This window comes from Bos mutus, chromosome 4, assembly GCF_027580195.1.
Source record: "Bos mutus isolate GX-2022 chromosome 4, NWIPB_WYAK_1.1, whole genome shotgun sequence".
NCBI classification, from domain to species: domain Eukaryota; kingdom Metazoa; phylum Chordata; class Mammalia; order Artiodactyla; family Bovidae; genus Bos; species Bos mutus.
Genome location: NC_091620.1, coordinates 284,726 through 308,118, shown reverse-complemented (window position 1 = coordinate 308,118; position 23,393 = coordinate 284,726). Strand labels below are relative to the sequence as shown.

General features: G+C 48.7%; 2 protein-coding genes across 8 annotated transcripts; one reads left to right on the top strand and one right to left on the bottom strand.

The window, feature by feature from the left end:
* Positions 1-6,814: 6,814 nt before the first annotated feature.
* Positions 6,815-11,534, bottom strand: TMEM176A (transmembrane protein 176A). Of its 2 annotated transcripts, none has more exons than XM_005908883.3 (7): positions 11,242-11,534; positions 10,261-10,471; positions 9,683-9,793; positions 8,516-8,572; positions 8,131-8,340; positions 7,472-7,582; positions 6,815-7,117 (listed from the first exon to the last, which is right to left on the bottom strand). In XM_005908883.3, exons 2-7 carry the CDS (start codon positions 10,453-10,455, stop codon positions 7,076-7,078), a joined length of 726 nt encoding a protein of 241 aa, XP_005908945.1. In that variant the 5' UTR covers positions 10,456-10,471; positions 11,242-11,534; the 3' UTR covers positions 6,815-7,075. The 2 variants fall into 2 exon arrangements, with proteins under 2 accessions (XP_005908945.1, XP_014338106.1); XM_014482620.2 differs by having other exon boundaries at positions 11,237-11,514.
* Positions 11,535-11,682: 148 nt separating this feature from the next.
* Positions 11,683-20,589, top strand: TMEM176B (transmembrane protein 176B). Of its 6 annotated transcripts, none has more exons than XM_070368879.1 (8): positions 11,683-11,815; positions 12,666-12,732; positions 14,143-14,374; positions 16,617-16,727; positions 17,354-17,410; positions 17,648-17,869; positions 18,755-18,874; positions 19,393-20,589. In XM_070368879.1, exons 3-8 carry the CDS (start codon positions 14,183-14,185, stop codon positions 19,483-19,485), a joined length of 795 nt encoding a protein of 264 aa, XP_070224980.1. In that variant the 5' UTR covers positions 11,683-11,815; positions 12,666-12,732; positions 14,143-14,182; the 3' UTR covers positions 19,486-20,589. The 6 variants fall into 6 exon arrangements, with proteins under 6 accessions (XP_070224980.1, XP_005908946.1, XP_014338105.1 ...); XM_005908884.3 differs by having other exon boundaries at positions 19,390-20,589; XM_070368881.1 differs by lacking the exon at positions 11,683-11,815 and adding an exon at positions 11,817-11,839.
* Positions 20,590-23,393: the final 2,804 nt, after the last annotated feature.

Here is a 23,393-nt window from a genome sequence, read left to right as displayed (position 1 = left end):
AAGAAGAAGTAAAACTCACTGTTTGCAGATGACATGATCCTCTACATAGAAAACCCTAAAGACACTACCAGAAAATACCAGAAAATACCATTACAAGAGCTAATCAATGAATATAGTAAAGTTTCAGGATATAAAATCAACACACAGAAATCTCTTGCGTTCCTATACACTAATAATGAGAAAATAGAGAAATTAAGGAAACAATTTCATTCACCATTGCAATGAAAAGAATAAAACACTTAGGAATATATCTATCTAAAGAAAGAAAAGACCTATATATAGAAAACTATAAAACACTGGTGAAAGAAATCAAAGAGGACACTAATAGATGGAGAAATATACCATGTTCATGGATTGGAAGAATCAATATAGTGAAAATGAGTATACTACCCAAAGGAATCTATAGATTCAATGCAATCCCTATCAAGCTACCAACAGTATTCTTCACAGAGCTAGAATAAATAATTTCACAATTAGTATGGAAACACAAAAAACCTTGAATTGCCAAAGCAATCTTGAGAAAGAAGAATGGAACTGGAGGAATCAACCTGCCTGACTTCAGGCTCTACTACAAAGCCACAGTCATCAAGACAGTATGGTACTGGCACAAAGACAGAAATATAGATCAACGGAACAAAATAGAAAGCCCAGAGATAAATCCAAGCACCTATGGACACCTTATTTTCAACAAAAGAGGCAAGAATATACAATGGAGAGAAGACAATCTCTTTAACAAGTGATGCTGGGAAAACTGGCCAACCACTTGTAAAAGAATGAAACTAGAACACTTTCTAACACTGTACACAAAAATAAACTCAAAATGGATTAAAAATCTAAACATAAGACCAGAAACTATAAAACTCCTAGAGGAGAACATAGGCAAAACACTCTCTGACCTAAATCACAGCAGGATCCTCTATGACCCACCTCCAAGAATATTGGAAATAAAAGCAAAAATAAACAAATGGGACCTAATTAAACTTAAAAGCTTTTGCACAACAAAGGAAACTATAAGCAAGGTGAAAAGACAGCCTTCAGAATTGGAGAAAATAATAGCAAATGAAGCAACTGACAAAGAATTAATCTCAAAAATATACAAGCAACTCCTGCAGCTCAATTCCAGAAAAATAAATGACCCAATCAAAAAATGGGCCAAAGAACTAAACAGAAGTTTCTCCAAAGAAGGCATACAGATGGCTAACAAACACATGAAAAGATGCTCAACATCACTCATTATCAGAGAAATGCAAATCAAAACCACAATGAGGTACCATTTCACCCCAGTCAGAATGGCTACTACCCAAAAGTCTCCAAGCAATAAATGCTGGAGAGGGTGTGGAGAAAAGGGAACCCTCTGACACTGTTGGTGGGAATGCAAACTAGTACAGCCACTATGGAGAACAGTGTGGAGATTCCTTAAAAAACTGGAAATAGAACTGCCATACGACCCAGCAATCCCACTGCTGGGCATACACACTGAGGAGACCAAAATTGAAAGAGACACGTGTAGCCCAATGTTCATCGTGGCACTCTTTATACTAGCCAGGACATGGAAGCAACCTAGATGTCCATTGGCAGACGAATGGATAAGAAAGCTGTGGTACATATATACAATGGAGTATTATTCAGCCATCAAAAAAATACATTTGAATCAGTTCTAATGAAGTGGATGAAACTGGAGCCTATTATACAGAGTGAAGTAAGCCAATACAGTATACCAATACAGTATAATAACACATATATAAGGAATTTAGAAAGACGGTAATGATAACCCTGTGTGCAAGACAGCAAAAGAGACACAGATGTATAGAACAGTCTTTTGGACTCTGTGGGAGAGGGCGAGGGTGGGACGGTTTGGGAGAATGGCATTAAAACATGTATATTATTATATGTGAACGAATTGCCAGTCCAGGTTTGAGGCATGATACAGGATGCTCGGGGCTGGTGCACTGGGATGACCCAGAGGGATGGTATGGGTAGGGAGGTGGGAGGGGGTTTCAGGATGGGGAACACATGTACACCTCTGGCAGATTCATGTCAATGTATGGCAAAACCAATACAATATTGTAAAGTAAAAAAAAAAAGTTCTTCTAAAAAATAATAAAATAAAAATAAAAAGCCTCGTAAAAAACAAAAACAAAAACAAATGAATCAGTTCTTCACATTAGGTGGTCAAAGTATTGGAGCTTCAGCTTCAGCACCAGTCCTTCCAATGAATATTCAGGGCTGATTTGCTTTAGGATGGACTGGTTGGATCTCCTTGCAATCCAAGGGACTCTCAAAAGTCTTCTCCAACACCACAGTTCAAAAGCATAAATTCTTTGGTGCTCAGCTTTCTTTATAGCCCAACCCTCACATCCATACATGACCACTGGAAAAACCATTGCTTTGACTAGATGGACTTTTGTTGGCAGAGTGATGTTTCTTCTTTTTAATATGCTGTTTAGGTTGGTCATAGTTTTTCTTCCAAGGAGCAATGCCTTTTAATTTCATGGCTGCAGTCACCATCTGCAGTGATTTTGGAGCCCAGGAAAATAAAGTCTGTCACTGTTTCCATTGTTTCTCCATCTTTTTGCCATGAAGTGATGGGAAAAGATACCACGATCTTAGTTTTTTGAATGTTGAGTTTTAAGTCAACTTTTTCACTCTCCTCTTTCACTTTCGTCAAGAGGCTCTTTAGTTCCTCTTCACTTTCTTCCATAAGAGTGGTGTCATCTGCATGTCTGAGGTTATTGACATTTCTCTCGGCAATCTTATTTCCACCTTGTGCTTCATCCCAGCCCAGCATTTCTCAACTTTGAGGTACTATTTTCCCAATTTTGAACTGGTCTGTTGTTCCACGTCCAGTTCTAACTGTTTCTTATCGACCTGTGTACAGGTTTCTCAGGAGGCAGGTAAGGTGGTCTGGTATTCCCATCTCTTGAAGAATTTTCCACAGTTTATTGTGATCCACACAGTCAAAGGCTTTGGCATAGTCAATGAGGCAGAAATAGATGTTTTTCTGGAGTTCTGTTGCTTTTTCTATGATCCAATGGATGTTGGCAATTTGATCTCTGGTTCCTCTGCCTCTTCTAAATCCAGCTTGAACATCTGGAAATTCTCAGTTCCAGTACTGTTGAAACCTATCTTGGAGAATTTTGAGCATTACTTTGATAGTGTATGAGATGAGTGCAATTGTGTGGTAGTTTTGAACATTCTTTGGCATTGCCTTTCTTTGGGATTGGAATGAAAACTGACCTTTTCCAGTTATGTGGCCACTGCTGAGTTTTCCATATTTGGTGTCATATGAGTGCAGCATCAACTTTTAGGATTTGAAATAGCTCAGCTGGAATTCCATCACCTTCACTAGATTTGTTCGAAGTGATGCTTCCTAAGTCCCACCTGACTTTGTGCTTGAGGATGTCTGGGTCTTGGTGAGGAATGTATGCACATCTGGAAATGACCTGGAAATGCTGAGATAGGGATGAACAAATAACCCCAGATTTGTCTCCTTATCATTATGAATTATCATGAGAATAAAACTGATATTTGTTTCTCTGTGTGTGGATCTTTGCATTTTAATACATTCATGTAACCAGTACCACGATCAGGACAAAGATCTAACCATCACCACCCCCTCCACCCCCACCCCCTGCCAAACTCCTGTGTGCCGGCTTCTTTTTTACTCACACTGGAATGTTGCTGCACAAAATTGTTCATATGTTAAATATAATTGTGTGTTAGTTGCTCAGTCATGTCTGACTCTTTGTGACCCCATGGACTGTAGCCCACCAGGCTCCTCTGTCCATGGAATTCTCCAGGCAAGAATACTGGAGTGGGTTGCCATTCCCTTCTCCAGGGAATCTTCCCAATTGAGGGATCGAATCTGGTTCTCCTGCATTGCAGGCAGATTCTTTACCATCTAAGCCACCAGGGAAGCCCAAATATAAATACAAATATAAATTTTAAAAATATTGTGCCACTTGGCTTGCCATCATGGTTTCTGATGAGAAAAGTCATTTGGTTTCTCTATAGGTAATAGGTCATTTTTGCCTGGCTTTTTTCAAGATTTTTCTTTGCCTTTAGTTTTTAGCCACAAGACAGCTCCTCCAGTGCAAGGTATGGGGTCCTGATTCCAGGAGGGAATGAGTGCAAGCAATGTGAGAAGGAAGGAGATCCTGACTGTACAATGGCCACAAGTGGCCTCTTTATCTCTAGGAATGCTCTTGGCTGAAAGTCTGATTTTAATGGCACTGTGTCAATCTAATTGTTAGATCTTTTCCCCCATCCTCTTATTTGCAATCTTTCCATACCCTTGTTTTAGATATGCTCCTTGTAAATAGTATATGGGTGAATTAAAAAAAAAAACCACAATCTATCTATGTGCTTTAAATGGACTATTTTGCCCATTCATATTTATTGCAGTTCCTCATATAACTTAATTTATAGTCATTTTCTATTTTTTGCTTCACTGATTGATTTTTTTCTCCAAACTGAAAGTTAAAATTGTAAGATTATTTCTGTTCTTTTTTTTTTTTTTGGTCTATTTTATTTTTATCAAACTCTAGTTGATTTACAATGTTGTGTTAGTTTCTGGTGTACAGCAAGCTGACTCATATATATATACATGTATAGTTTATTACAAGATACTGAATATAGTTCCAGGTGCTTTATAGTAAGACCTGGCTGCTTATCCATATTATATACAGTAGTTTGTATCTGCTAATCCCAAACTTGTAATTTATCCCTCTCCACCCTCTTTCCCCTTTGATAACTGTAAGTTTGTTTTCTATGCCTGTGAATCTGTTTCTGTTTCGTAAATAAGTTCATTTGGATAGTTTTTTAGATTTCACATATAAGTGATATCATACGATATTATCTTTCTCTGTCTGACTGACTTCACTTAATATGATAATCTCTAGGTCCATCCGTGTTGCTGCAAATGGCATTATTTCATTCCTGTTTGTGGCTGAGTTATATACATATATATGTATATATGTATGTACATATATATAAACATAAATATTATATATATATATATATATATACACACACCACATCTTCTTTACCCATTCATCTGTCAATGAACATTTAGGTTGCTTCCATGTGTTGGCTATTATAAACAGTGCTATGAATATTGGGGAGCATTTATCATTTTGCATGTGTGTAGCTTTTCTTTTTTATTGGCATGTATGATTTTGAATTAAAATTTTCTCCAGATATATGTCCAGCAGTGGGATTGCTGGGTCATATGGCAGCTCTATTTCTAGTTTTTTAAGAAAACTCCATACTGTTTTCCATAGTGGCTGGACCAACTTAAATACCCACCAACAGTGTCGGAGGGTTCCCTTTTCCCCTCACCCTCTCCAAAACCTATTATTTGTAGACTTTTTGATGATATCCATTCTGACTACTTTGAGGTGATATCTCATTGTAGTTTTGATTTACATTTCTCTAATAATTTGCGATGTTGAACATCATGTGTGACAAAGGTTAAATGTAATCAATATCTTTAGTTCTTTTCTCAACTAGACTCCAGGATTGTTTGCCTAGAGAAACCCGTGGACAGAGGAGTTTGGTGGGCTGCTGTCCATAGGGTTGCACAGAGTCGGACATGACTGAAGCGACTTAGCATGCACGCATGCATTGGAGAAGGAAATGGCAACCCACTCCAGTGTTCTTGCCTGGAGGATCCTAGGGACTGAGGAGCCTGGTGGGCTGCCGTCTATGGGGTCGCACAGAGTCGGACATGACTAAAGCGACTTAGCAGCAGCAGCAGCAGACAAAAGGGAGTCATGTAATGTTGCAATTTCTTTTTAGTTAATGCCATTTGACAGATTTAAGACATTCTCTTTGTCTTTTTTTAAAATTTACTTTGATGTGTTTAGATGATAATTTCTTTCTATTTACTCTGCTTTGTATTTGTCGTGCTTCCTTTCTCTGAGAATTCTTTCCCCTTGTTGACATTGTTGTGTATCCTTTTGCTCTAATAAAACTCAGCCGTGAGTACGACTAGATGTGGAGTTCGTTCCTCCAAGCGGAGCACTGAGGGTGTGGGTGGCTGTGGGGGTCCAAGTGGGCAGATGCTGGTTTCAAGACTCAGTTCTCTGAATTCATGCTCCTGCTTCTATTATGGCTTATTCAGGTTGGCCATGAATTTAAAAACACATGACTCCTATTTTATCCAGAAGTTATAGGTATCTTTTTTTGTGGGTGGTAGTGATTTAGTCGCTAAGTCATGTCAAACTCTTGCAACCCCATGGACTGTAGCCTGCCAGGCTCCTCTGTCCATGGGATTCTCCAGGCAAGAATACTAGAGTGGATTGCCATTTCCTTCTCCAGGGGATCTCCCTGACCCAGGAATCGAACCCTGGTCTCCTGCATTGCAGGCAGATTCTTTACCGACTGAGCTGTGAGGGAAGCCCCCCACTTTTTTTTTGTGGGACAAGTATCCAAGGTTTGTATTTCATCACACTGTTGGATGTTCTAGCTTTATAAAAAAGATTTCTGAAATGATTGCATCTCAGTGTTATCTTATCTAATTCTTAATATTTCCAAACAGTCAAAATAAAAAAAAGTACAACTCTCAAATAGTCAAGGATTTACCCTCTTAACTCTGAATTGTAAGTAGCTGGGCTCAGAGTCTCCATTCCTTTCATCCATCCCTGGGTATTTGGACCCACAGTTCCCGGTACCAGCCTTAAAGAGACTCTGTTTTCAGGGATGGCTACTCTAGCCCCAGAGAGGGGTTGTGAGCGGGAGGATCTTCCTAGCTTTGCTGTTGGCTCATTCTCCTCTGTCTCCCTCCAGCCAAGAGAAATACCCTAGGCAAGAAGCTGGGAGCAACAACACGGGAGTTTATTATCATCAGTGCTCAAGAGGGGCATGAGGCAGGCAGGTGGTGAAGGTGAGCCGGAAATAGGCAAGAACAGCTGAGACGGTGGAGCAGGCGGCGGCTGTGGCCATGAGGGAGGATCACTGGGTCAGACAGAGCCTCTCTTCCTGGCCTGGCTTTTCTCTCATGAGGCAGACGCTCGGACACCCAGTCCAGGCAGAAGCTCCAGGCACAAGTCCTCTGGAGAGGCAGGGCTGGATCTCACTCACTCCTGACAGTTTCTTCCAAGGGAAGGTCTCTTTTCTAAGGGAAAAGGAGAGGGTGAGATGGCCCACAGGGGAGAGACAGTGTAAATGCTCTCCTCCAGGGCAGCTCAGTTCTGGAGTCAACTGGATCTGACATCAGCCTCGTGCAAAGAGCCCTAGGTCCCACCATGGACCTGTGCATCCCTGGCTCCATGGGGTCTTTGGACTGGGTACCACTTAGTCAGGGATAGGAACTCCCTGGGCTGGGCCACCACGGGGGTAGCAAAACAGGAATCATGCCTGTTGAGACTCTCTGTAAGGACCCTTTTCTCCTCCCCAAACCACCCACTCTCCATTCCTGTTCCTGCCGGACAGTCTTGCTGCCCCCACCATGCAAGCTTTAGGGACTCACCTCCTTACGTCTGTATCTTCTCCAGCAGCACAGACACAGGGGCAGCAGAGATGCCAGAAGCAGTAGAACCCAGACCCCTAACAACATGGCATTGATGCTTATGAACAGGGCCTGGGGACAGAGGACCAAAGCTGTGAGCCCCCAGAGTGACTGTTGCCACGTGGAGTCTGTGTCCCCCTTCCACATGGCACAGGGTCACTCTCCACCCCATTTGTCCTGTTCCCCATGTCTGAGCTTCCAGGGTTGGGGGGTGGTGGGATGAAGAATGAGCCCTGTGTTGGGGGGTCTGTGAGTGTAGCATGGAGAGAGCAGCCAGAAGCCCCGTTGGTGTCCTCATCAGAACAGGGACAGGCTTGGGCTGTGACCCGTTTCCCTGACAACCCCGAGACCTGAACAGGCATCGAATCCCTTCACACCTCATCCCGTATGTGCAATATTAGCTCTATCGGCTCATTTATTCTGATTTCGAAGTTTGTATTTCCCACAGATCTGTAACTGCCCACAAACTGCAGGGACTGCTTGTGTTTTGTTCACTGCCACGTCTGTCTTTTGGGGCAGAACAGGGCACACCCTCTTCGATGGACGGCCTCCCTCCCATCCAGGGTCAGACTCCCCCCACCCCTTCCCCTGCCTGCTGCCCTGTGTCCCCGGCTGGCTACCTTCAGCATGTTCACGTAGGCGGTGCACTGTTGCAGCCTCTCGAGGTCTGGACTCAGGGTGGGGGCCCCGGTGGGCCTCCAGGAGGGGGAGACATTACAGACGCCCTTATAGAAAATAAAGTGGTACTCATAGAATCTTCCAGCCCCGATTATGGTGGCAGCAGTGGCCGTGGAGAAGGCTGCCAGGGCGAGCAGGGTCCTCAGCAGGGCCTGGTGAGGAGCAGATGCAGAGAGAGACCTTGGAGACTCAGTCTCTCTGGTGCCCACCCTGGGGCCAGGGGTGGGAGGGGGGGAGCCCAGGGGAGGGGCGTGTGATGGAGCCGGAGGCTTGGGAAGGCCTCCAGCTTGTGGGCCTGGTGTTCACCCTTGCCCTTCCCCAACTCACCCAGTAGATGCCACCTCGTTTCTCGTAAATGAAGGCGACAGCTCCAGCCAGCACAGCCTGGGGAGAGGTTGAAGCTGCACGGTTTGTGCAGAACCCCCAACTCCCGCATCCCCCGCCTCCTCCCCAGCTGCCCGCTTCCTTTTTCCTTCATGACTCCCGCAGTCGTCTAGCTGGCCCTTCCCCACAGCACTCCACACAGGCCCAAGGTCTGTGGTCTGTAAGGTCACGGGGAGAGTATTGAGGCCTGAATTAAAACTCCTGAGGCTGTAGGACCCTCTACTTAGGGGACATCAGACAAATGCTCATGGTCAAGCCAGGAGTGAGCCCTCTTTCCCTTCTCCAAACCCTCTCTTTCGAGGCAGCACCAGGGGCTTTACAAAAGCTCCAGGGTGGTGGGGTGGAACGTCCAGGTTGTTGGAGGAGCTCTCGGTACAGGATGAGGGTCAGCTGCCTCTGGGTGGGTGTGGGCGCCCATTCTAACAGCGCTCAGGCTCCCACCCAGTGAGCCTTCCAGGACAGGAAGCCTGGTCAATCCCGGAGGAAAGATGGATCAGGATCCTGTTTGGCTGTAGCTCACCTCAGTGTTTTTGCCATGGGGTGGATGAGGATGGTTACTTTTGGCTCCTCTCTTCATACGTGCGCTTTGTTGTTGTTCTGTGAGTGTGGGCAGGACACGGGGTGCCTCGGTCCTGCCATGACCCGCCCCCCCCATCTCCTGCTGCAGGTGGCATACCCTCTTCTGCTGACATCACCACTGTGGTCCAGGGGTCCCCCCTCCCCTGAGAGCCCGGTGTGCAGGACCCGCAGAGGATCATGCGAAGCCAGCAGGAGGTGCCCCTGGCTCATACACCCTCCTGCACGTCCTGCCTCCCCATCTCAAAGCAGCGCTGGAGTCTAGAGATGAGCCCGTCCAAGATCCTCAGCTGATCTGTTGAAGGTGGGAGAAGCGGTGGGAGAGGCCCCGGGCAGCAACCTGGGAGAGCTGACTGGTGGCCGTGGCCATCGCAGCCCTTGGCTTGCTGGTTGCCTGTCGGTAGAAGCAGGGCATCGGCCTGGAGGAGCCGGGGGTGTGTTCGGGTGCCAACAGTCCCTGTTTTGCTGGGGGCGATGGCAGTGGCCTCTCTCTCCTCGCATCCATTCTGCCTACCGTCCTCCTGTCCCACTCACCACAGCCCCTGTCCAGATGGGAGCTCCCGAGTTCCGCAGGGTGGTAGAGGAGAAGATGTAGAGGAATCCTCCCAGGACCCCACTCAGCAGCCCCAGCACGATCTGCATCACCTGAAAGATGAGAAACCTAAGCACACGGATCCTGGATCCCAGGAGCAACCCTCTGTGCCTAAGTCTCAGGGTAGCTTTGGAGACCTGCCACTCCAGCTATTAACAGTTAGAACCTCAAGAAAGAGAGAGAAAAAGAGGGGGGAAGGGAAGGCAGAGGAGAGAAAGGGAGACAAGGGGAGGGGAGAGAGAGGATGAACTCAGGGCTCCCCCAGCTGGGACTTTAAATGGTCAGGGGCTCCTTTGGCCTTTCAGCCCATAGCCTACCCTACCCACAGCTCTCATTGAGAGGTAAGTGGGGGGGAAAAGCAGGAACTTGATCTCCGGTTGGAAGATAAGACTGGCTTAGCCTCCTGTTTAGAGAGAGGCTGCCAGGGAGGGTGCATAGCGACAGAAGAGGGGCTTCCCCTTCCAGGTCTGGGGAGCCTGGGCATCAGTCTGTGCCCCTTGTGGCCAGCAGCCTTACTCACCCAGGAGGTCGCCAGCAGCCGGTGGCGGCCCAGGGCCCGGGAGGTGGCGCGGGGCCTGGGCAGGAGGAGGGGCTGCAGCAGGGAGCACCCGCCTAGCAGGAGCTTGGCCAGACCTGACTCGTGGTGGAAGTGCACCTGGATGCTGGCGGGCTGGGGAGCCCTGGGGGCTGCCTCCCCGCAGTCCACTGTCTCCATGCCTCTGGACACCCACCTGGCGGGGAGGAAGGGAGCGTCAGGGGCGAAGAGTGGGCAGGAGGAGGTTGGTATGGATTTCACAGGAGCTGGTGGAGACCCCCTACACCACTTCGGGTCACAGAGCAGCACCCAGGACCTGTCTTGAGGGGGCATCTCGTGAAGGATGCTTGAGTCTCCTGAGGCTGGGACCACTGCTCGGTCTATGGGGCCTCCCCTTCCCCCCAGACCTTCCCTTCATCCTCCTCCCACTGCCTTGGGGGCTGGACCAGGCTGTGTCCCAGAGTTCTCACTTCTCCCCTTTGCCCCCAGCAGGCTTGTGCCACCCCAGCCCCCCTGCCACCGGCTCCTCTCTCTGCCTCTTCCCCTTTGGAGCCCCCAGGCTGCTGGGCAGAACCGAGTCCTGGCTGCCTCCTGAATTTCTCTGGAAGCAGCTGTTCCCTAGCTGAGTCTGGGGACCCTCCAGCAACCCCTGAATATTCCTCTCCCCACCAATGGCTCCTCAGTCCTCCTGTTCTAACTGTGCCCCTCCCTTCAACCCCACAAACCCAGTGTGAAGGATGAAGCCATGGGTGGAGATGGAGACCAAAGGTGGGAACAACTTGGCATCAATGCACCTGGCCCCCCACTCCTGTACCTTTCTGGAGGCCCCTCCTCTGCAGGGGAGGTTGGTCCCTGCCCCTCCCTCCCTGCCCAGCAAGTTCTGGAGGGCCTGTGGCGGCAGGGTGGGGCCTCCTCTGAGAAGGGTCTTGGGGGAAAGGGCCCCCCCAGGCTATGGACCTACCTTACCTGCTCTCCTCAGGGACCGGCAGTGGAGAGTGGTGGGCAGGGCTGGGGAGACCCGAGCAGGCAGAAGCGGGAGGTACTTGGTGGAGTGCCAGCGGGGAAGGATGAGGCAACTTCCCAGCTGGAGCACAGGGCCCCTCCAAGGTTTTCCAGCTGCTGGGGAAAGCTGGGCTCTGGCATCCGGGAGAGCGCAAGGGCCAGGTGGGTGGCCTGGGAGACTGAAGAGCTGACCAGCCCTGGGAAACCCTAAGAGGCCATTCTGTCTCCTGTCCCCACCAGGGCAGGGGCTTTCTGATCAAGAATTCCCCCAGTGTGTGTACTGTCTGAGTAGGTATGGGCGTGCTGGAGTGTATGTGTGTGTGCCTTCTCCGGCCAGCCTGACTGTCTACTCAAGACCAAACCCCCCTAGAGGGGCCCCTTTGGCCCAGCTTCTTTCTGGGAAGTCAAGATGCTGAAGGTCAGGTCCTTATAACTCCATCCCTTCCTTCTGCTTTCTCCCACCCCCTGGTGGGTCTCAGCTCTGGGCAGCTCCTCCCAGCTCTGCCCGGCTTGGCCACTGGCTCCCAGAGGACAGCAGGTGAGAAGAGCCTTCACAGCCTAGGTGATCCCCCCTTCCAGGAGACACTCACTGCCAGACCCCAACCCCCAACTCTCTCTAGGAGGCTCCAAGACCAGTCCCCAAAGCCCCCATCCTGTCTCACAGGATGCCATTCTCCCCAGTTCCTGGTTCCCCTGGACCTGCTTGGAAGGCAGGGATACATTAGCGAGAGGAAGGGACCCTAGAAAAATGCCTGGGGAGGGCCGGGAGCCCACGTCTGGCCACATCAACTGGGCGGCTGTTCCTCCCTAGTGCCTCATGCCTCTATTCCAGGGGTAAGGCGGCTGAGGCTAAAGAGGGTTTGCAGTGAGAGGTCTTTTGGTAGGAAAGGTGGAAGGTGGAGGGCCCAGGGTATAGCATGGGCCCTGGCCCTTTCTCTCCAGCTTGAGGCGGTACTGGGAGGAGCCGGGCAGACAGGAGGATCCAGGGCTGCGAGGAAGAACTCCATAACCTGGAGTCAGGGTGGCGTGAAAGGGAACCTTCATGGGGATGGCCTGGCTCAGAGGAAGAGCAGGAATCTAGGCTGATCTGGGGACTGGAGTTGGGAGGTGGGGTAGAGGGGGGAAGTGGTGGTACCCAGAGGAATTGGAGGGAGTAGGGGGGAAGTGCTGGTACCCAGAGGCTTGGAGGAGGGTGGAGGGGGGAGGTAGCAGTACCCAGAGGACTTGGGGGTGGGGTGGGGCGGGGGGAAAGAGGTGGTACCCAGAAGACTTGGAGGCAGCTGGAGCCTAAGGCACATTCTGGGCCTTAATATGATGCTGATTCCTGGAGCCCAAGGATGATCTGGCTGGAATTCTGACTGCGCTTCCTGGGGTGGGTCTGTGAACAGGTCTGAACCTCCTTGTGCATCTGCAGAATCGCTGGACACCTGACTTGTATCCTTCACAGGAGGCCAGGTAGGTGAAGCGTGAAGCTGCTCTGAGAAGCTCATACAATACAGATGGGAAGACTTTAAGTTTATCGTCCTCGCCGATGTTATTAGAATCATTATTAATAATGCTATGATTTAAACAGTGATCATTAGGATGACCATGAGAATTGCTTGTAGGGGATTTCTTTTGGAATGAGGCAAGTTGATTCCAAAATATGCAAGGTGAAGTAATTCAGCAAAAGTGGCCATCAAAGAGAAAAGTAACATGGTGAGGGGGTCAATGAAATAGCTCAACTGAATATTAAACTCTGTATTTATAGTTAAAATTTATGGTCATGGTGCATGACTCATCAGATCCACCAATGGGCCAGTTAAAGACTCAAACAGGCTTGGTTTCCTATGGGAATTTCATTTTTGCTCCAGGGAGCATTTTAAATCAGTGGGAGAAAGATGATGCATTCCATAAACAGGATATATTTTCAAAAGTTTAGAATCTTAAAAAAAAAACAAAAAACAATTTGGATCCATTTTTTCCCAGCTTACAAGGTAAGTTCCAGACAGATCAACATTTAAATGTGAAAACTGAAAACATAAAAGCACTTAGAAGAAAACAGGGAAGAATTATTCTTTTATGATCTTGACATGGCAAAGTCCTTTTTAAGTATGATATAAAACTCAGAAATCATGAAAAATGAAAATTTTGATTATATAAAAATACAAGCTAAGTCAAAAATAAACTGCAAATATTAAAGCCCTATCTGCAAGTCATGTCACAGATAGTAATTTTTCAAACACACAAAGGACTCCTGTAAAGACCAAAACAAAACAATAAAACAAGGCAGTCATAGGATATGAAAGGGAAGCTCACAAAAGAAGAGGAGAAAGGCTCTTAAACATGAAAAGAAAGTCAACCTCAGTCATAATGGGAGAATTAACAATACTGGAATAGTCATAGAAGAGGATTGGAACAGTCACAGGAAGCATATTAGAAAATGGTAATATTTTTCCGCCTGGAAGGCAACTAGCTGGCTACGAGAGAAAGATAGGAGAGGATTTTAGCAGTATACACTTACTTATCTTTTGATTTTTTTTTACCATATAAAAGTATTATGTGTAAATATACACACCATGCTGCTAAAATAATTCAGATTCCTTTCTTTGTTAATCCCAAACCCCAGACAAACTGTATCTGACCATTTGGGGAAGAGATCCCAGGATACATATGGTGAAAACTCTACAGGTGATTCAGATCTGTATTCCAAATTAAGATCAGGGACTTCCCTGGTGGTTCAGTGGTTAAGACTCTGAACTTTCTAGGCTGGGGCATGGGTTCGATCCCTGGTCAGAGAACTGAGATCCCACATGCCGGGACTTGACATGGAGACTATTTTCTTACCCTGCACTCATGCTGTGTATTCCTCTTCTTCTTCCTCAGCTCTCAGACCTCACTCCTGTACATCTCCCCAGCAGGAAGAATGGCCCAGAACACGCTGACTGTGAATGGAGTTGATGTGGGCTCTGTGCTCTCCCAGCCCACCCACATTGACATCCACATTCACCAGGAATCTGCTTTGGCACAACTGCTAAAAGCTGGGAGTTCCCTAGTGGAGCGCCTGTCTCACCGTCCTGCCAAGGCCAGGATAGGCTATGGACAGCTGGCACTAGGGGTAAGAGTAGGCTGGCTGGAGAGGTGGGTTAGCAAGGTGACACAGAGGCAGGTAACACTCCTTCTCCAATATGATGTGAGGAAAGAAAGTGGGTAAAATCCCCATGAAAACTCACAACTTGTATCCCCGCTTGTTTGGAAGTTTTGACACAGAGATTGAGATGGAAAGAAGTAAGGGATTGCTTCTCTGGTGCAATATGAGCAGTCCCAGCCAGAGGTAGGGGTGGGCGGGTGGAAGGATCGCTGGAGGCTGTTGAACCCATGTTGAACCCATATCAGATGCCAGGCGATATGACAGGCACATTGGGGGAAAGGCCCTTGGTGATCACCTCAAGGTGCTCAGCATCCCTCAGAAGGGTCAGGCAACTACACAAACGCCTAGAGGTAAAGGTAGATCAGGTGGGCACCTGATGCGAAGAGCCAACTCATTGGTAAAGACCCTGATGTTGGGAAAGATCAAAGGCAAAAAGAGAAGAGGGTGGCAGAAGATGAGATGGTTGTTTGGTATCACTGATTCAGTGGACATGAGCTTGTGAGCAAGCTCTGGGAGTTGGTGATGGACAGGGAAGCCTGGCGTGCTGCAGTCCATGGGGCTGCAAAGAATTGGACACGACTGAGTGGCTGAACAACAATAGGTGACGTGCTTGGAAGACAGGATGGCCTCCTGCAGAGGGCCTCCTGCAGGGGATGGCATCTGAGCCAGACCTTGAATGGAGAAGCAATGTGTTTAACAGATAGAGGTGGAGGATGGGAGGAAAGGAATTTCAGGTTTTGAGAATGCCTAGAACAAAGGCAAAGAAGCCAAAAAGCATAGGGCAGGTTCTGTCAGAGTAAAGAGAATGGGACTCCTGGCTGATTAGACTGGAAATATACACCATTATTGCTGAGAGCCTTGAGTGACTAGCTGAGGAGTTTGTCCTGGATCAGCTTCTATAGTGGGAAGGATTGGACATGGAGGGATTCTGGGGCAGGCACCCGAGCTTCAGGCAGCCTCCCAGCCAGGTGGTGTCCAGGTAAGAAGTATGGAGGGTCGGCACCTGCAAGGTCACAGCAAAAATGAGGAGGAGAGAGAGGAGTCCAAGTCTTCGGTGGGTGGGGTCACTTGGGAGTGGGTGGACTTGGGGTACCAGGGAGGAGAGGAGTCCGAGAGGATGCTGAGGTTTGGAGTGAGAGTGACCAGAAGACTGGAGCCCTGGAAGTCAGTGAGGCAGACCCTGGTGGTGTGGGGGGTGGGGTCTGGCATTTGGATGCGATGAATCTGAGAGGCTGGCAGGACATGTAGATTACGATGTCCATGTAGGTGGTGATGTCCAAGAAGCTGTGATAGTCAGATCCTCCAGGAAACAGACACTGAGTTGGGTGTTGTTTGCACACCTTTTGAGGTATGCAAAAGGTTTACTGGGGTATAACATCATGCAGTGCAAAGGGCAGGAGTGGGCAGGGGGAGAGAGGAGGTCTTGATGGAGGCCTGATGAGGTCTGTAGTAGCCCAGTAGGGAGCTTGGGAGCAAAGACTGCCCGTCACAGAAGTCCCGTTCTAGGTGGAAATGGCCCTCGAACCACCGCCTTGCTTAGTCATTGCTGGGCAGCTATCCCTAAAGAATGTGCCTTTGGCTTGAAAGATGTGGGGACCCCGAAGATGGTGACCACTGCAGGCTGTCAGCTAGTGAAGTGTGCAAGTCGCTCAGTCGTGTCTGACTCTTTGCGACCCCATGGACTGGGGCTCACCAGGCTCCTCTGTCCATGGGATTCTCCAGGCCAGAATACTGGAGTGGGTGGCCATTCCCTTCTCCAAGGGATTTTCCTTACCCAGGGATTAAACCCGGGTCTCCTGCATTGCCAGAGGATTCTTTACCGTCTAAGCCACCAGGGAAGCCCAGGCTGTCAGCCAACCACACCTCCTTTCTGGAAGGAGGTCTTTGTGGCCCATCCTGGACAGGATGGTGGGCTTCCCATGGGAAAAAGAGGAGAAAAGAAGCAGGAAGCATCAAATGGGTATGACAAGGTGTGGAATTTAGGAAAACTTTGGGATTTAGGAAAGAATGAAGGATAAAATACTGTCAAGTCAGAGGGGTGAGGGAGAAGCAGGATGCATTGCTTCATGGATAGAACTTCCAGAATCCAAGCAGAGAAGTCAAGACAGGGCAAGAGAGGGGAGCCATGCCCAGGAGCTGGGAGCTGGGTGTCTGAGCCTGGAGCGTGAGGGCTCATGGGAAGGGGCGTGGCTTTCCCCATCTCTTGCAGGTGACCCAGCTGTTGCTCGGGGCTATCAGCTGTGCTCTTGGTGGGCTTCTCTACTTGGGACCCTGGATTCAGCTGCGTGCCTCGGGCTGTGCCTTGTGGGCAGGGTTTGTGGTGAGTAAGAAAGGGGTTATGAGTCTGTGGCCATACCATCCAGAAGGTGCCCGATCTCATCTGACCTCGGACGCTAAGCAGGGTCGGGCCGGGCTAATACTTGGATGGGAGGGAAGTGTTGTGATCTCCTTGGGAGGCAAGTGGTCATGGACAAGGAGAAAGAAAGTTCCTTTGGATCTGGGTCAGGGATCGGGGGAAGAGACCACAGACCCAGCGACCAAATGCCTTATGTTATGAGGAGGCTGGTGGGATGAGATGGTTGGATGGCACCACCAACTCAACGGGACAAGAGTTTGGGGAAGCTCGGGAGATGGTGAAGGACAGGGAAGTCTGGCGTGCAGCAGTCCATGGGGTCGCAAAGAGTCGGACACCTCTTAGTGACTGAACAACAGTGATGAGGAGGCTGCCTTAGGGGGTGGGCAAAACCTTTCTTTCCACCCTCCGTTTTCCTCTTAAAGGCATGGCTGGGAAGAGTCAGGCTGTTGTAAGCAGAGTCCTGTCTGTCTGCTAGGTTTCTTTGTCTGGCTCTTGGATCCTGCTTCAAACTGGCTGTTCTGGGGCCTGTTGGGAGAAGTGTGATGGGAGACGGTCAACTGGAGGGCTTTTCTGGTGTCTTCTCTTCCTAGGCCATTGCAGCAGGAGTTGGGGCCATTGTCCACGAGAAGCGCCGGGGCAAACTCTCCGTGAGTGAGGCATCCTCTGCCCCGCCTTGTCCTCTGTCCCCCTACTACGTCTATTTTCCTGCTCTACTTTTCTGTCTTCTCTCCTTTGGTTTCAAATATCCTAAGATCTTTCCTGGAGGGGTAGGGAGGGTTTATCCCGGACCAGGAAGCTGGGGAAGAGGAGATTGGTTTGAGGCTGGGACCCCATGGCTCTGCCATCCATGGAGGGGGACCGCCTCTTGAATCTCTCTCTTCTAGGGCTGCGTATCAGGTCTGCTCACCCTGGCTGGCATTGCCACGGCCGTGGCCGCTGTCGTCTTCTGTGTGAATAGCTTCATCTGGCAATATGATGGCTTCTATGACATCAGCTCTGTGTGTGATTCCTTAGTCCCTGTCACCCCCACTTCTTGGTACCAACGAAGAAGTTCCTATTCATCGTGGGAGGAGGAGAACTGCAGAAGATACATGCAAATGCTGATGGTGAGAAAGGAGAGTCAATCTCCCAAGAACACATCACAGCTGTAAACTGGGGGGACTGGGGCACCAGAGGGCAGAGATGGAGGCCCTCTGAGCATGGACCTCATCTGAGGCTGTTGGTTCAGGAGGTGTCTTAAATTGAAGACACCATTCAGATCTCTGGGCATGATCATTCCCTGAATCAAAGGGGATGAGGAGCAAAGAGGAGACAGGATATCATGAGCCACCCTTCTGTCTTTCCTGGTGTGTGACTGGTATCACTCATCCCCTTCCGGGTAACACACGGCCCCCAAATGCAGTGACTTAACACTGCAGTTGGTTAGTATGTCTCACATTCTGTGGGTTGACTAGGCTCACACGGGCAGTCCTCACTTGGGTTTTCTCAGGCAGTTGCAGTCATGGGTCAGTTGGGTGTGAAGTCATCCAGGAGCTTGATTGGCTGGACTGCCAAGATGGCGCACTCACATGTCAGGGGCTCAGCTGGGGAGTACCAGCCAGGGAGGCTACAATGGCTTCTCCGTGTGTCTTGGGCAACCGGGTTACAATAGACAGCATCCCACTGTGAGCATTTTAAGATGTAGGCAATGGAAGCTGCCAGGCCCTAGTGTCACTTCCACTGTATTTTGTTGATCAAAGCATTCCCAGGCTTTGATTCCAGAGTTCAGGGGGTTGAGCATTAGTCTCCACCTCTTCACAGGCTGTGGTAAAGTGACCCTGCAGACAAGCAAATGGGATGGAGACTGGCTGCCCTTGTGGTTGGAAAATGCAATCTGCTTCAGTGAGAAGGAGTTAGTTGAACAGACTCTGATACCTCCTAGCAAGATGAGAATAACAGAGGAATCACAGGAGCTGACTCCTGACTAACTTTTTTTCCCCCTTTATCTTCAGGATTTGTTCCTAGGAATCCGCGCTCTGCTCCTGGCTATCTGTGCTCTGCAGGTCATTGTGTCCTTGGCTTCCCTGGGCGTGGGTCTTCAAAGCTTCTGTGGCCAGAGCTCCCAGGCCCTGGTGAGCTGTTAGGGAGAAAGATCCCCTGGAGGAGGAAATGGCAACCCACTCCAGTATTCTTTTCTGGAGAATCCCAGAGACAGAGGACCCTGGCGGGCTACTGTCCACTGGGTCACAAAGAGTCAGACACGACTGAAGTGACTGAGCATGCACATCACGCAGGGAAAGGGCGGGTCTGGCTGGTGCAGCTCTAGGGAAAGACAGCGGGGCAGGAACACGGCTGAGCTGTGGTCATGCTCCCCTCATTCAGCCTTTCTCTGTGCTGGGCTCTGCCCTTCGCTGTCTGGGGAAGGTGACCCCATCATTTTGTCCTGGGTTAACATCTGCCTCCTCCGCTTCTTTGCTCTCAGTTCCCCACTTTCTCTCTTTTCTGGTCTAGATCTTGTCTAGCTCCCCTTCTTCCATCAGCTTTTCCTTCCCTCCTTCTTTCCTTTGCCTGATTGCCAAATGGAGCTGACTCTGTCCCATCCTTTTCCTCCCAAGAATTGATTTTCTTCCTGTTTTTCTTTTTCCAGCAGGATGAGGAAGGGTCAGAGAGGAATCTGCTGGGGGAGAATTCAGTGCCCCCTTCCCCCTCCAAGGAGAAGACCACGGCTGTCATTGTCCTGTGAGCAGCCAGAGACCCTTGCCTGGACCCTGCATGCCCCTCCCAAGTTGCCCAGGGCCCCTCACCGCCCTGTCCCACAGACTTGCTTCCTGTGCCCACTTTTCTTCTCCCCACCCTCACCTATTGTGGCCACTCCAGGGTCTTCCATTCAGTGAACAGGTATTGTCACGTTTCCCCCAGTGCTGACTAAACAGAAGCAACCCCAAAGAATGATTTTGTGTGGAAAAGATGTAGTCTTCGTTTGTTAATATACCTGGTACATCGATACTCATGAAATTGAATGAGAATTATGCATGAGATCCAACCAGTCCATCCTAAAGGAAATCAGTCCTGAATATTCATTGGAGGGACTGATGCTGAAGCTAAAACTCCAATACTTTGGCCACCTGATGAATAGAACTGACTCATTTGGAAAGACCCTGATGCTGGGAACGATTGAAGGCGGGAGGAGAAAGGGACGACAGAGGATGAGATGGTTGGATGGCATCACTGACTCAATGGACATGAGTTTGAATAAGCTCCAAGAGTTGGTGATGGACGGGGAGGCCTGGTGTGATGCAGTCCATGGGGTCGCAAAGAGTCAGACAAGACTGAGTGACTGAACTGACTGACTGACGTATCATATGGAAACCGGGTCCAAATAAGACTAAATTTTTGTTCTGCTCTATATCCCGAGTGCAAAAACTCCTTTTGACAATTTCCTTCTGTTCAATGTAAAGTGAAAATAGCTATCATAGACTTAGGATCTTTTTACCTATTGTCTTTAAGCATCTATAATGGATCTGTGGGCTTTATGGAGCCATGCAAGACATGGACCGAGATCATTGCCTCCCTCCCTCCCTTTCTTCCTTCCCTTCCTCTTCCTCCCCCTCCGTCTTTTTACTTTCTTTCCTTCCTCCCTCCATCCCTGCCTTCTTTTCTTTTTCTCTGTCTCCTCCATCTCTTTCTCATTCTCTTCTTTTTTGCGGTAATTACTGTTGGTTCTCTCGCTACACACACACACCACACACATATACCTGTTATTCACTTCTCATGGTAAATGATATGACCGATAAGCTTTTTACTTTTTAAGTTTTTTATGTACAATATAAATATATAGATATAAGCATTTCTGTTACGGAACCGGATTCATTTGTCCAATGCGCAGCAAGCATCACCAAATGCCAAGATGCTGAGGTCTGCATCAGAGAAGGCATTTATTTATGAGACAGCCAAGTGAGGAGACGGGAGAATGAATCTCAAATGTGCCTCTCGAAGACAAGGGGCTTGAAGTCTTTGTGGGGTAGAGAAGCAGGGTGGTCTTAGGTGTGGAGAAAGGTGACTCGAAGTGGGGAAGGTGAGGTAGCTGGCACTCTGTACCAGCGTGTCTGATTTATGGGCTTCGTCACGGGATACATGTTCAAAAATGGAGGCACTAGCATGACCAGAGGGTGGAGTTTTCTGATGTCAAAAGGTCGTTCACTGGACCCCCGTGCAGGCTGAGTTTTAGGGTTGGTGGTCCCAACCTGTCTTAGCCAGCTTGAACTGGACAGGGGCTGACTCCAAGTCCTGGAAAACAACTTACCCCATTTTTACTACAAGCTTCCCTTGTGGCTCAGACAGTAAAGAATCTGCCTGCTGTGTGGGAGACCTGGGTTCAATCCCTGGGTTGGGAAGATCCCCTGGAGAAGGAAATGGCCACCCACTTGAGTATTCTTGCCTGAAGAATTCCATGGACAAAGGAGCCTGGTGGGCTACAGTCCATGGGGTCACAAAGAGTCGGACACGACTGAGCGACCAGCATTGTTACTGCAGTGACCCATTCATCAGAGGTGTTATCTGTAGGGGACCATTAAGGAGTCCAAAAACAATTAGGATGAGCTTGGTCAGTGAAGGCAGCTTACAAGAGAAGGGGGTTTTAATAAGCTGTTTCCTTACCTGCTGTCCTGTAGGATGAGCCCCAGATTTCTGTGGATCACTGGTTTCTGTCAGCCTGGGCTTCCCTGGTGGCTCAGTGGTGAAAGAAGCCACCTGCCAACGCAGGCAATATGGGTTCGATCCCTGGGTCAGGAAGATCCCCTGGAGAAGGAAATGGCAAGCCACTCCAGTATTCTTGCCTGGAGAATTCCATGGACACAGGAGCCTGGCGGGCTACAGTCCATGGAGTCACAAAGAGTCAGACACGACTGAGCGAGTAACAGTTCTGTCAGCCTTATGGGGCATGGTTTCGTTCCTGAGGGGTAAAAGGCATGCCATGGTCTGAGAATTAAGATGTCATAGGGGTTCTCACATTTTTCTGATTCCAACATAATGAGGGGGCTTGCATTTCCATTGTGACTTGATGACATCTCTGACAGGTAGGTTTTATTCATACCTCTTAGCAGACTCATAGCAGAAGAACTGGCTGGGCACCTCCACCTCTACCCACTGCACAATCCTGCCCCACAACGTGGTGCTGACAGGGGCAGAGCTGCTGGGATGAGTGAGGCGTGGCCTCACCATGGGAGCTTCAGGACAGAACCAAGGATGCCCATGAGAGGAGGCATCTTTCTTCTCTTACTTGATTTAAGATGCTGTTAAGGTGCTTACTGCTACTGCTAAGTCACTTCAGTCGTGTCTGACTCTGTGCGACCCCACAGACGGCAGCCCACCAGGCTCCCCCGTCCCTGGGATTCTCCAGACAAGAACACTGGAGTGGGTTGCCATTTCCTTCTCCAATGCAGGAAAGGGAAAAGTGAAAGTGAAGTCGCTCACTCATGTCCAACTCTTAGTGACCCCATGGACTGCAGCCCACCAGGCTCCTCCGTCCATGGGAAGGTGCTTAAGAAGCTGTTAATTTCTGTGCTTTAGTATTTCTAAGCCAGCCCTTTTATGGCTAGATCTGATAGAAATTGTTTTCATGTTTCATTCTGGCAAATAAACCTCAACTTTATAGTTTGTTTCTTTTGTTGTTTTTTCTAGCATAAAGCGATCTCTTACTGTCAGAATCTGGCAGCTTCCTTTTTCTTCCCCTGATGTTTCTAAGTTTCTGAGGGAGGACCTTGCTCCTCCGTCTGACCCCCCTCCCCTCCCCCATTTCTTCTCTTCCATATCCCTCCCCTCCCCTCCCCCCATTCCCCGCCCTCCCTCTCCTCTCCCTGTGAATAGCCTTAGAAGTTTCATAATCTTTGTTTGCCTTTCCCATAGGAAATCAAATTACATCCCTCCCTCTCCTTGCTTTTGTTTACTTGGAAAAACCCAGCAGCCATCTGTCTCTTTGCACAACTCAGTCTTGGGGACCAAACTGTATATTCTCAACTGACTTCACAAGCCTGACCCACGATCTGGCAATTAATCCCAAGCCTATGTGTACTTACTGAAGGGTTTAAACTATTCTGAGTGTAAACAGAAAAAAAATAGTTCTATTTTTCTTTTCTCATCACTACTTTTCACTGTGTTTTGTCAACTCCCTGATTCCCCACTGGCTATTGGTCCTTGAACCTTGGCACCAGCATCCAGATTCCACAGCTTGGTGTTTGAGACCCAGTTCTGCATTTCATGATGGTTTAGGGGCAGTAGTTTCCAAGCTGCTTCATGCAGTGTTAGAGCCACCCCAAAGCCTGCTTCAGGGCTGTCAGGATATAAGTGTTGGTGTGAGGGCTGGAGGGCTCTGATGCCTCCAACCCCCTTCAGCTGGAGCTGAACATCACTTGTTAGAATACAAAGTGTTCCATTACTTGCGGAAAGAGTTCTGTATTTTAAAAGCTCTTTAAATAATCAACTGTATATATGTGTGTGTATGTACATATAAGTATATATGCTTCCCTGGTGTTGTTAGTGGTAAAAAACCTGCCTGCCAATGCAGGAGATGTAAGAGACATGGGTTCAATCCCTAGGTGGGGAAGATCACCTGGGGGAGGGCATGGCAGCCCACTCCAGCATTCTTGTCTGAAG

Coding starts and splice junctions, on each gene's coding strand:
- TMEM176A (XM_005908883.3), bottom strand. CDS start 10,455: ATGGAGACAGTGGACTGCGGGGAGGCAGCCCCCAGGGCTCCCCAGCCC. Junction 8,573..9,682: donor CCATCTGGACAGGGGCTGTG/GTGAGTGGGACA, acceptor ACCTCTCCCCAG/GCTGTGCTGGCTGGAGCTGT. Junction 8,341..8,515: donor AACGAGGTGGCATCTACTGG/GTGAGTTGGGGA, acceptor GCTCCTCACCAG/GCCCTGCTGAGGACCCTGCT.
- TMEM176B (XM_005908884.3), top strand. CDS start 14,183: ATGGCCCAGAACACGCTGACTGTGAATGGAGTTGATGTGGGCTCTGTG. Junction 17,411..17,647: donor AGCGCCGGGGCAAACTCTCC/GTGAGTGAGGCA, acceptor TCTCTCTTCTAG/GGCTGCGTATCAGGTCTGCT. Junction 18,875..19,389: donor GCCAGAGCTCCCAGGCCCTG/GTGAGCTGTTAG, acceptor TTCTTTTTCCAG/CAGGATGAGGAAGGGTCAGA.